Raw genomic sequence first — 13,604 nt, 5'->3', positions numbered from 1 at the left:
TTTCTTTTCCCATGCTAATTCCTTTGTTATTTAAGATTTGCTGATTAAATGTAAAAGTCTTGAAAACTTAATAGTTTGTGTTGTTTCCAACATGAAATAGTTTCTGGTGTGGATAGCAATAGTTAATTCAGCATATATAACAACCTAATAAGTTTCTCCTTGAACTCCAAACTGTCATTTTAAAGGAGGTATTCTCAGAGTGGGATTATGTACCCTCCATCATCAAAGCCTAGAATCTTTATGAAAGCTTGTCTCGCAAAAAGCCTTGTGTCTGTGTTGCTACCACAGCCTGAAACTAATGAGTTAGAAACTACACAGAGCCCTGTGACATGCTTGTAGGAGCCTTTCCGAAGGACCCATCACATTTTCTTGTAAGCTGGATGCAGATAGCTAAGCCAGGAATCAGTCTGGTTCAGAAAACAAAAAGTCTTCCTTTTTCCTTCCCTCTTCTTCACTTTTAAACTAAAAAGATTTAATTTTTTTGCCTCTGGGAAGGTTAAATGCCTAGATGCTCTCTTGAAGTCTGTGTGAGAATGCAATATTGTTTCTTTGGGGGTGAGGGGTCTTTAATATTGTTCCACAACTGTCACGGGTTACTACCTCACAAAGATTTAAGATCATATTTTCTGTCTTCTTCCCCCTTTTGTTACTAGTTGTACAGTCTTTTCACCATGTTTTGTCTAAGGAAATATATCTCCCTTGTATATGTGCATTTTCTGATTGTCAGCACTGAACCTGGCCAGTGCCTTAACATGTTGGATAGCTGATTGGACTTTAGTTAGAGAAGAGGAAAGCTAAAGATTTATTTTTAAATCAGTCAACTAGGGGCCTTGTATGTGGCCACATTTATTATAGACAAAATGCCACTTTATTTTTAGGTGGAGACTTCTTGAGCATTAGCATTGATATGAAGCCTAGGATGGTTCCAAGCCTCGTGTTGAAGTCCACATGGAATCTGGTAGTTCCTGAGTCCCACTGCTGTTTAAAGAGTGTAGCTCCATGTGATCTTATTGTCTTTAACTTAGTCAAGTGAGACACCGCATTACATAGGTTCTAGGTCTCACATTTGCTTTGTTTTTCTCTGGAGCTTTACTGGAAACCGAATGCTGTTGCGTACTAGCTACAGAAGCAGGAGGGGAAGTTGGCAAGAATTAACTGCTTTCTGTTTGGTCTGTCTGAGGCAGCTGACCTTTTGGAAGGAAATCGGTGCTCTTTGTTTCTTCCTGTAACAGTGCAGCCTGTGAAAGAACATATACACAGAAGGGTTCTGCCGCTATCCTGGCTGCTGGCTTGGCGCGTAAGCTGTTAGTTAAGAGGTGGGCATCTCTCGGTGCAGCTGTGTGTGTTGCAGGAACAAGTACTCAGGTTCAGGGAGCTGAGCTGTGTGTAGATATGCCAGTAGATAAAGAGTATCTGTTTCCAGAAAAAGTAGTTTGTTTTAGCAAAGAGAATTGTATTTTATTGTCAAGTTCCAGTGTTTATGCTGTGGACACTTGCTTTGCATTCAGTTTTAATTCATCTTAATGTTGAATGTCTTGATATCAGTATTATTTCTTATACTGGATCACCTTTTTTTTCCTGAGAGGCCATTTTTATTTTTTAAAACATGAGCTCTTAGTTTAATGTCATTTCCATGTACAAACTGCTATATTTAAAATGGATAACCAGCAAGGACCTACTGTATAGCACAAGGAACTCTGCTCAGTGTTTTGTGACAGCCTGGCTGGGAGGGGAGTTTGGGAGAGAATGGTTACGTGTATATGTATGGCTGAGTCCTTTCACTGTCCACCTGAAAGTATCACAACACTGTCAATCCACTATACTCCAATGTAAAATAAAAAGTTGAAAAACAATTCAAAAATAATAATAAATGTCATTTCATCTCAGAATTAGAATTAACTTCTTACCATATCTGCTGCCCATTGTTGGATCCACTTTTTCTGCAGGAGTTGTTTTACCTAGACACAGTGAGTATTATACCCCACACATTGGCATTTTCTTCAGGAAGCTTCAGTTGGGCTTCCAAATTGGCATATCATCCAGTGAGCAGGCCAAGGGCTTCCCAGGTGGCATTAGTAGTAAAGAACCTGCTTGCCAGTGCAGGTAAAAGTAAGAGACTTGGGTTCAATCCCTGGGTCGGGAAGACCCCTGGAGGAGGGCAGGGCAACCCACTCCAGTATCTTGCCTGGAGAATTCCAAGGACAGAGGAGCCCAGTGGACTATGGACCCCAGGACCGCACAGAGTCAGACACAACCAAAGCAACTTAGCTTGGCAAGTTGCTAAGGCAAAGGAACTAGCTGATGAAACATTTCTCTCTTAAAAGATTTTAGTCTTCCAGCATTTTAACCCAAACATATTTAGGTTCAGTTTTAAAATTTTGTTTTCTGAAAGGATTTATCGTCAAGTACAGAAATGAAGTTGATTATGATTATTGGTGAGTGCAGAGAACATAGCTACCTGAAAAGAGGGCAAGATACCATATTCTTCTGCATTTAATTTGAGTTCAGTTTATAGGCATGCTTTCCCAATGTATTATTGGTCCCTTTCCAAGATTTACTGTTAATAGTAAAGACTGTTGAGTGAGCATCAGTGTCAGTGTACAAAAAAGGCGCAGAGAGTAACCTCATGAGATTGACGTCTGATCTCTCCTTAGCAAGGTGGCCCTGCAGTGCTCATTTCCCGTTCTTGGAAGCTGGCCTCATCTGTTCAACCTTCCAGAGATAGTGAAGAATCCAAAAGGGAGTGCAAACCTTGTTTTGGCTTTAGGTATAGGTTCTGGCACAAAATAAGTTGATATCAACAAAAAAGGAAGATTTCCCCAGTTCTGTTGGCCTTTGAATAGGAGTAAAGTTAGGAATTGGTGGCTAAGGCTTTCTGGAAGCTGATCAGGTAACTGTTTGCTTCCGGAGGCCTTGAATTGTTACCCTTAAACTGTCAAGGGCCTTCACCTAGGGCAGTTGTGTCCAGGTATGTTGCTAGGGGTAAGGGAAATAGAGTTTTTAAAAAGGAATTCTTGCACTGCTGACAGTGGTTTTCTATGTATTTCATGCCATTTGCTGTTGGCACAAGTTTGCAGTGACCATTGCTTAATCATGTCAAAGATGAATAAGAGCTAAACATGAATCTAAGTATGTATTATTTCTTGCCTTGAAATAGGACTTTCTCAAATACCCTCTTTTTTCTTTTCTCTTTGCTTTTTTTTTTCCAGAAGTCACAGGAAAACTTTTTACATTCCAGCTCTACTCCCTCTGAGATCAATAATCTTCAACCTGGTCTAAGTTCTAGTTTACTTTTTTTTTTCTTTTGGTATTCTGAACGATTTGGTATGAAGATTTTCAAACACTCACAAAATATAGTGTATAATGAATTTCCATAGATTCATCAGTTCAGTTCAGTTGCCCAGTTCTGTCCGACTGTTTGTGGCCCCATGGACTGCAGCATGCCAAGCCTCCCTATCCATCACCAGCTCCCGGAGTTCACTCAAACTCATGTCCATTGAGTCCGTGATGCCATCTAACCATCTCATTCTCTGTTGTCCCCTTCTACTGCCTTCAATCTTTCCCAGCATCAGAGTCTTTTCCAATAAGTCAGTTCTTCACATCAGGTGGCCGAAGTATTGGAGTTTCAGCTTCAGCATAGTCCTTCCAATGAATATTCAGGATTGATTTCCTTTAGGGTTGACTGGTTGGATCTCCTTGCAGTCCAAGGGACTCTCAAGAATCTTCTCCAACACCACAGTTCAAAAGCATCAATTCTTCGGTGCTCCGCTTCCTTTATAGTCCCTCACATCCATAGATGACTACTGGGAAAACCATAGCTTTGACTAGACGGACCTTCATTGGCAAAGTAATGTCTCTGCTTTTTAATATGCTGTCTAGATTGATCATAACTTTTCTTCCAAGGAGCAAGCGTCTTTTAATTTCATGGCTGCAGTCACCATCTGCAGTGATTTTGGAGCCCAAAGAAATAAAGTCTGTCACTGTTTCCACTGTTTTCCCATCTATTTGCCATGAAGTGATGGGACTGGATGCCATGATCTTAGTTTTCTGAATGTTGAATTTTAAGCCAACTTTTTCACTCTCCTCTTTCACTTTCATCAAGAGGCTCTTTAGTTCTTCGCTTTCTGCCGTGAGTGTGGTGTCATCTGCATAGCTGAGGTTTTTTATATTTCTCCTGGCAATCTTGATTCCAGTTTGTGCTTCCTCCAGTCCAGCATTTTCATGATGTACTCTGCATATAAGTTAAATAAGCTCATAACCTACCAAAATTTTGTTAACCCTTTTTATATACTCCCCACATAAACACCTTTTTGTTTCTTCTAGGGTTTATTAAAAGAATAGTATGAACAGTTAATGAATGCAAGGTATTTTAAAGGATTTAAATAAAATATAAATAGATGTTAAAATTACAAATTATTCTTACCTATTAATAGTCTTGAACCGCTGCTTGAAAACACATTGTTGCTATATATTGAAAGTGATAGAATTGTATTTCTTTTTTAAAAAATGTATAAATATCTCATGCCCTACTTAAATCTCAAGACTACTTAACTTGTAAGAAACTGCCATAACCTGGGTACTGTCATGATGGGAAGTATTTCTCCCTATGTCTTTTGCATATCCGTTTATATTTAATTCCTATAGGGTAGGGAGCAATGCCAATTGCCCATAATTATTAAACTTATATTTCAGGTTTTACATTTTGAACAAAATTTAATAAATAAAAAAAGTTACAAAAAATTGTACCAAAACTTCTTCACCTAAATGTAATGGCTGTTTATAGTTCTCTCTGACCTTCCTCTGGTATGTGTCCTCTGGCAAACACTTTTCATTTAGTATTCCTTTACTTCTAGAAAATGTATCTACAGCCTTATATTTTAACATAGCCTTTATATTTCACTTAAATTGTTGCACAGTATTCTATCAGATTAATATATTATAGTTTAATAACCAGTCTCTTATTTTGGACATTTAGATTATTTCTAATTTCTCACTGTTGTGTATCCTACTGAACTATTGTCCTTAGGAGTTGACCTCATGCTGAGGGTTCTTCAAAGCAAATTTTGCTAAGTGGAAAATTTTTTATTTTATTTTTTCTCTTATTTGGCTGCACCACGTCTTAGTTGCGGCATGTGGGGTTTTTAGTTGTGGGATGCAGAATCTTTTTAGTTGTGGCATTCAAACTCTTAGTTGCAGTATGTGGGATCTGATTCCCTGACCAGGGGTTGAACCTGGGCCCCCTCCATTGAGAGTGCAGAGTCTTAGCCACTGGGCCACCAAGGTAGTCCCCAAGTGGAAATTTAATACTATAATTTTCAGTGGTAAGAGGGAGTCTGTGAACTTTAATGCAGAAAAGATTAGAAACATGTAGATTTATTAATAAGTTGACTTTTAAACAAAACTTCAGAGCAGAAGGGAAGGGATTATAATTCATCTCAATGGTGTAGAAACTCAGTATATTGAAGTAGCTGAGGAATTTCTATGTCCTGAACTAAAGGATTTGACCTTTTCAAAAGACAGTCTAAGATGAGTTGGTCTTGATTAACAGTATAAAATGGGTACGTATATAGACCCTCATTCAAGGGACTTCCCTGGTGGTGCAGTATTTAAAACTCTCTGCTCCCAGTGCATGGGGCCTGGGTTCTATCCCTGGTCAGGATTCCACGTGCCTCAGTGAAGACCCAGTGCAGCCAAATAAATGAATATTTTTTAAAATAAACAAATTTAAAAGCCTACATTTGAAATTCTGAGGCTGACATAGGGCTACATAGCAGCCTCAGATCATTTCTCACTCTTCTGTAATGCAGACAGTCATTGTTTGGGGGCTATAGTAAACGTTTTTAGTTACCTGAAAAATGTTATTGATGTAGCTTCTTCCCAAGCGGGCTGTCCAAGTTGCTAAATAGATTGCAACACAGAAATAACGATAACAGGCGCCGTTCAAGCTGTGAGCCAGTGTAGCATGAGGGAGACCTTCCCCCCCGACCTCCTCCCCTCTCCCCAAAGTAATATGCAGTAATTTCACTGTGACGTAAAGATTTAAGACTGATTGCCTTCCCAGAATTTTATCATCTCTGTGTTGCCTGGCAAATTTTTCCTTGTTTGTTTCTTTGTGAGCCAAATACTTTTATTCGTTCTGTTCTCTTCCCATCTGTTTAATAATCTGATTTTATTAGAGAATTGCCTTTCCGATGGCTTATAAAGTAGTGTTTAGAAAAAAATGTTTTTAAAGAGCAGATGGCTGCAGTGTTGACCTGCTTCTAGATGGGATAGTTTTACACTAACCTTCTTCCTTGATGTTAGGCCAATTTTAGTATGAACAAAGTCTTAATCCTTCATTGCCACTATTTCATAGTTTTCTCTCCCTCCAGGTTCCTACTACTAGGTGATCACTGCCACTGGACGTATGTATTGACAGTAAAGCAGGAAAAAACAACAGAGAACTTGCTGTTTATATTGCATCCAAAGTCCTTCAGTCACCAAGTGGTGCTGATATGATTAACAGTTTTGAATCCTAACTCCTTGCCAGATCATATTCTTTTTCAGATCACAAGCAATGTTTGTACATCTTCTGTTTCATCTGCCAAGTAGCCCAAGCCTTTGCCCAAATCAGAGCCCTGCAATATTAGGTTTCTGATTCTAATTTCTTACTCATTTTCTTCCTTTAAGTTATGAAATATAACAAACATGCAGAAAAATACAAAACACAGTATGCCAGACCACGACCACAAGTCCCTGGGACAGAGTCAGCACGGTGCAGTGGCAGAGTACAGGCTGCCCAGACCCAGCCCAGAGGGTACACCTCAGCAGAGTGGGACGTGGGGCAAATGTTTCACCCCCAAAGGAAACCCACACCCATTAAAGTCACCGCCCATCCCCCTAGTCCTTGGCAACCGCCTGTCTACTTTGCTTCTATGGGCTTGCGTATTTCTGACATTTCCTTTAAATGGAATGCACAATATGTGGCCCTTTATATCTGGCTTCTTTTACTTAGCATCATGTTTTCAAGGTTTATTCATATTATAGCATGTTTCAGTACTTCAGGCCTTTTTACTATTGAATAATATTCCATTTTATCTGCTTTATTTCTCCATTCATATCCTTATTATCCACTCGTGTACTGATGGACATTTGGGTTGTTTCTGCCTTTTGGCTATTATGTATAATGCTGCTATGAACATTTGTGTGCAAGTTTTTGTAGACGTATGTTTTCATTTCTCTTAGGCATATACCTAGGAGTGAAACTGCTGGGTCATATAGTAACTCCATATTTAACCTTTTGAAGAACCTCCAGATGGTTTTCTGAAGTTACTACACCATTTTGCAATATTGTTTAATTTGCTAAACCTCAATTTCTTCATCTATAAAGTAGGAACAATAATAGGGCTACCTCCTGGGGTTTTTGTGCGGGTTGTATGAGTAGACTCATAAAAGCCCTCATTGCTATAAAACAATGCAGCAAGTGTTCAGTAAATGACATTAAATGATAAATCTGGATGGTGGATAAAAACACTAATAAAATGTTATTTTAATTCAGTTTTCATTCTTATTTCTCCTGTTTATTTATTAGAGGAATCAAGATATTTGTTGCTCATAATTCATACTTTTAATTAGTAGGAGTCCTTCTTTGGAAGGAATAGGAGAAAGCTTTGCTCCGGCTGCCAAGCAAGCACATCTGAATGGATGTTCCTTTTTGGAGTCGAGTGTACTTATGACAGGCTTGCTCTCACTGCGCTGCCCTTCACAATTCTTAATTCCTTTGTTCAGAGGTGAGGAAACAGTCCTCCCAATGCCTTTCCACCAGCCTCCATCAGTTCTCATCCGTGAAAGTCCTCCTGCCAGTGAAATTGATTAAGAGATGGGCTTTTAACAGGGGGGTAAAATTTATCTGCAGGATATTGGTTAAGGAGAAAGACAGCAAGAGCGCTTTGTGGGAGGATCGACTTTTCGGAAGGTACTTACTTGAAATGAGTTAAAATCGGAGGTGGGGAGAAGGACACCATTTTATCAGTTTAAGGTTGCAAAGTCAGAATAAGATTGAGCATTTGCTATGAGCCAGGCACTGTTTTAAGCATTTGCCCATGTTAACTCATTCTTACAACAACCCCTGAGAGACATAATTTTACAAGTAAGGAAACTGAGGCCCAGAGAGGTTTAAAAGGTTATTAAATCTTTTGTAGAACTTTGTTTAGGTGAGCTTGCCATTATCTCCATTGTAGAGAGTTTGGCCCTGGGATGGAATGGAACAGTGGTTGTGATGGGGTGGAGAAGACTTACAGAATACTTGAATTACACACGTGAATCCGGCAGACCAAATCCCTGCACACACTTTTTGAAATATTTATTTATTTGACTAGGCCGAGTCTCAGTTGCAGCACACAAGACCCCCAGGCTCCACTGTGGCAGGCAGGAGCCTCAGCTGTGGCATGGGGGATCTAGTTCCCTGACCAGGGATGGAACCCAGGCCCCCTGCATTGGGAGCATGGAGTCCCAGCCACTGGACCACCAGGGAATTCCCCCCTGTGCTCATTTGAAACTCCCACTCTCATCCCAAGCCAGAATTCATTCTTGCAAGTGGCAGATACGCTTGGGGAACTTTCGGTGGTCCTGCCAGCTGCTTCTCTTCCCCTACAGTTGGCTATAGCATGACTTTAGCCACAATATTTTAGAATCTTCAGAGAGAGTGATTTTTTTTTTCCTCAAAGGTTTATGTTTTGCTTCTCAAAGGGAAAGCATCTAATACAAAGATATCTATTATCGGGACAAAATTATCCTTAAATTCCACCCACTGATATTGTTTAATTTATGTAAACAGACAGTCTTTGCTTCAGTTTTCATTAAGTCTGTAACATTATGAGCTATTAGACTTTGAAACCCTTTTTTTCAAGTGCCTGTGGGTCTGCTGTATTTGGGACTCCTAGGACATATCCAGATATATGGGTCCATGTAGATACTTTATGCTTTCGAAAGCACAAGATTCTATATCCAGGGTGGTTTGGGGTTGTTTGGAATGCTTATGAACAATAAGAGTGCAACTCGCAGAGCTCAAATAGTTCTCATCTTTGGCTAAAAATAAGATTGTATATCCATTTCCCAGTCTTCAGAGGTGGTGATTTACCAGAGATACAAACCACTTCCCTTGTCAGAACATCACACATTGAAGATGGAGCTGCCCGTAAATAAGCAGAAGAAAGCGTGTATTGAGGACAGACGTGCAGTTACTGTGTGTGGGGGGTAGCGTCACTATGTGTGATGCACGCATGCACTATACTCTGTGGGGGTGGTAGCGTTCAGTGGCTGCGCGAGCACTAGTGAGAAAGGACGGAGTCAGCTGATACCAGGTGTAGGCTCAGCCGAACAATGTGTGCAGAACGTGTATGAAGTTTTGACGTGCATGGAGAAAAGCACCACTTAGAGTCCAGGCTTTATTAACGCAGTTGGTAGGGGGAAGTCATTTTTTTTTCTAAACTGCATATTTTAAATTGTTACATGATAATCTCAGTAGGTCATCTCATATTCCATGTGTAAATAACTTTTAGTTTAAAAATAAAGATGATTTGTACTGCTTAGTGTTTTTATTTTACATTTTTGGCCAGTGGTAGGCAAAGTGTACTTTCCAGCTCTATCAAAGCATTTTTTTTGTAGTGAAATTAACGTATATTGTATTTATCAAAGTAAAGAGATTACCACCTTATGTTTATCAGCTGTTATCCTTCAGATGGCATTTTAGAAAGTAACTGTTGTGGCATGTTCATATTTAGAACCATAAAAAATATTCTGAAAACTTGTAAGAGCTCAGCATTGTACTCTTTTATAAAAACCAAGAACTAGTACAAAGCTTAACAAAATAGTGTGCCATTTATATAATATTCCTACCTATGTGGCATATCAGCATAGTATTTCTTTCTTAAAACAGTAATAACTCCTGGAATTATGCTCAGGCAGCAGAACCTGTGACGTATTTACCAAATATTTGGTATGTATTTATTTACTGAACAAATGCTTACTACTTTTTACTTCCATGGCATGCCCCCATAGTAGGTACTCGCTCACTTATGGTTCTTATTCAGCGGGGAAAACAGACAAAAATTAATAAAATCTAAAAGAGAAAATTACAAGCGGTGCCATATGTGATTAAGGGACAGATAGACTGAAGCGACTGAGCAGCAGCAGCAGACCGTTATTAATATAGACTCACCCAAAGTGTAGAATCTGTTTCATTTTCTTGACTTGGTATTTCATACTGATATCTCGTTCCATGATGACTTTGGAAAGAGCTGATAGATTTAACCAAATTCTGTATATACATTTATTTATGCAACAACAAAAAATTTTCTGAATGCTTATTTGCCAGGCACAATTCTAGGCCCAAGAGAAAGAGCATAAGACAAAACAAAGTCATTGTGTTCATGGTGCTTTCTCCCTAGTGGGAAGTCATTAAACAAATACGTAATAAATGTCAGTTCAGTTCAGTTCAGTCACTCAGTCGTGTCCAACTCTTTGCGATCCCATGAATTGCAGCACGCCAGGCCTCCCTGTCCATCACCAACTCGCGGAGTTCACTCAAACTCATGTCCATCGAGTCAGTGATGCCATCCAGCCATCTCATCCTCTGTTGTCCCCTTCTTCTCCTGCCCCCAATCCCTCTCAGCATCAGAGTCTTTTCCAATGAGTCAGCTCTTCGCATGAGGTGGCCAAAGTACTGGACTTTCAGCTTTAGCATCATTCCTTCCAAAGAACACCCAGGACTGATCTCCTTTAGAAGGGACTGGTTGGATCTCCTTGCAGTCCAAGGGACTCTCAAGAGTCTTCTCCAACACTGCAGTTCAAAAGCATCAGGAAGTGATAAATGATACCAAGAAAAAGAAAGTGAACTGAGAGGATAGAGAGTTAGCAGACTGCTATTTTATTTGGGTGGACTGAGGAGTCTTTTTGAAGATAAACATTTTCCCACAGTTTTCCTTCCTTTGTCTCTGGGGTCAATTCAGTAAATGAACGCAGGATGCAAGATCATTTTTGTATCTGTAGGCATTATACACATATTCACTAAGAGAGCTATGAGGAGGTCCTGCTTCTTTCCAGTTCCTTACCACTAAGAGAGATTAATAGTACTGAATTATTTTCTTTATTCCTGTATCATTCTTGCCTAAGCACCTTCAACCATGACATCCATCCCTTTACCTTTTGTCCAAAAAATATGCCTTGGTATCTGTTCCAGTTTTCCAAAATCTTGAGATATGATGAGTCATTTGATTAGAAATTATATTGTACAATTAAATGTCTTCCGGATGTTTGATTTTACTGTGGGATTCCTTCTGGAGAGAACTGTTTTATCCAAGTCTTTCTCTTTGTAGTGAGAATTTGAAAAATTTCATCAAATTTCAAGGCTGGAATTTGATGTCTTGGGTGATCTTACAGTGATCCCAGCCTTAATGCTCAAAAGCCCTAATTAAAGTTGTACACTGCACAAATGTTCTATAGCATAGCACAAATCTAAAATAGATAACTGGCAGCCACCCCACATCTCATTGTTGGCTAACTAACTTGTCCCATAAATAGCTCTGTGTTATGCGATCGGACAACTACAACTAACAGAGAAGGGATTTTTGTTTCATAACACACTTGTGTGGTCTCTGATGTTCAACAAAACCAAAGTTCTAATTCACCAGACCCTGACTGTAGCACGAGTTATAGGAGAATTGTACAAATCAGTCGTCAGATAGTTCTGGAAGGGATTCAAGATATCCCTGCCTTGTATCAAACTCCACACTGTGGATCATAGTGTTAGAGCAAGATGTAGTTTTAGTCTCCTTTGTGTACGTGAAAGTACAACATTTTTTGGCCACTCGGCGTGTGGGATTGTAGTTCCCTGATCAGTGACCAAACTCAGAAGCTCCCTGCAGTGGAAGCGTGGAGTCTTAACCACTGGGCCAGCAGGGAGGCCCCTGTGCTCATGAAAGTAATGCTGCTGCCACAGTCTGGTTTCACCCCAAAGAGTTTCTGCCAAATGAATTAAAAATTCTTAGGTGAGTCTGAAAAGGTATCATGGCAGTTTTATAAAACTGTTTTCCTGAAATCAAGTGAGTGTTTTAAAAATCTACCCACTATTGGAATATAATGGGTTTTATTTCTAACTCTTAGCTGGAATATATTGTTTTCAGTGTCTGAAAGATTTTTAAATGCTTTAATTTTAACAGAACATTGCTTCATAAGTTCCTTAGCAGTAACTCAGAAGATGAACCTTGGGGTTGTTTTCCAGATAAGTCTGTTCCTTTGATGTGCAAATAATTACTGTTTAGGTAAATAGTAATAATACGTAGGGTTCAATCCATGCATAAGATATTACCACTTTTCTTTGACTGGGTCTTTTTCAAAATGGCAATGTATTTTATTGCACGTTTTAAAAGTAAAAATATGAAATCTAAAATAAGTGATTATTTAACAAAATCCCTGTGCTACTTATTTATCATTACTGTTGAAATGCTGCTTACTGTTACTTCAAGTTTGGAACACATGTAAAAGAAAGAATATGTCTGTGATATCAAAACTATAGGCAGTTCTTTCCTTAATGCTGAATTTGCATTTTTCGTTATAGGGCTTCTGTACATTTTGTAGTCAGAGCTTCATAGACCCAGTTGTACACCTTTCCATGGCCGCACTGAATGTCTACATTTTGAAAGCATTTTGAAGCTAAAATTCAGTTTAAGAATACCAATCTTCAGTCTGTCAAAAAGGGCTTAAATGCATTTATCGCCAGCCTTTATAATCGAGTATTTACTCTAGTGGATTTAAAGGGTGGCGGGGGGGGGGGGGGAAACCAATGCAAACCACTGTTTGTTTAACAGATTGTAAACCATGGCTGTGTGGATACAAGCCCAGCAGCTCCAAGGAGATGCCCTTCATCAGATGCAAGCACTGTATGGTCAGCATTTCCCCATTGAGGTGCGCCATTACTTATCCCAGTGGATTGAAAGCCAAGCTTGGTAAGTAAATAAAGGTTTTTCTGTCATATTTTGTGAGGCACAAGCATATTGAAGTTTTATCAGAAAGATAACATAATGAAGACTCTAAAAGTTGTACATTTGTAAAGAAAGCTATGTGACTCATGAAAAGGTATTCTATCTTAAATTTTAAGAAGATGGAATAACTACTGGGATTTTTTTTAAATAGGGTTTGTTTCCTTTAATAATAAATTCTGGATAAAAGCATTATAATATTGCTGCTCATAAAAAACAGTTAACACATAGGTACCATCTATGGTACTATGTACTATGGTACTAACACATCAGTACCATCTTTCTAGATTCCATATATACACGTTAATATGTGGTATCTGTCTTTCTCTTTCCAGCTTATTTTACTGTGTATAATAGGCTCTGGGCTCATCCACCTTATTAGAACTGACTCAAATGTGTTCCGTTTTATAGCTGAGTAATATTCCATTGTGTACATGTAACCACAACTTCTCTAGAGACACAAAGGACGGACTTTTGGACACAGGGGAAGGAGAGGGTGGGGTGATTTCAGAGAATAGCATTGAAACATATACATTACCATATGTGAAACAGATAGCCAGTGGGAATTTGTTGTATGACTCAAGGGAA

At 39.1% G+C, this 13,604-nt stretch overlaps 1 protein-coding gene across 9 annotated transcripts in view; it reads left to right on the top strand.

Annotated features, from left to right (window-relative positions):
• STAT5B (signal transducer and activator of transcription 5B) overlaps positions 1-13,604 on the top strand; it is a 76,013-nt gene that overhangs the window by 35,977 nt on the left and 26,432 nt on the right. For 7 of the 9 annotated variants that reach the window (XM_060395634.1, XM_060395632.1, XM_060395633.1 and 4 more), the window contains one exon: positions 12,846-12,983. In XM_060395634.1, coding sequence (XP_060251617.1) covers positions 12,856-12,983 — 128 coding nt within the window. In that variant the 5' untranslated portion in view covers positions 12,846-12,855. Of the gene's footprint in view, positions 1-1,235; positions 1,317-12,845; positions 12,984-13,604 lie in introns of those variants that run through there. The other 2 variants (XM_042255961.2, XM_012186117.4) reach the window with 2 other exon arrangements.

This window comes from Ovis aries, chromosome 11 (assembly GCF_016772045.2).
Source record: "Ovis aries strain OAR_USU_Benz2616 breed Rambouillet chromosome 11, ARS-UI_Ramb_v3.0, whole genome shotgun sequence".
Taxonomy (NCBI): domain Eukaryota; kingdom Metazoa; phylum Chordata; class Mammalia; order Artiodactyla; family Bovidae; genus Ovis; species Ovis aries.
This window is presented reverse-complemented; position numbering and strand designations above follow the sequence as displayed.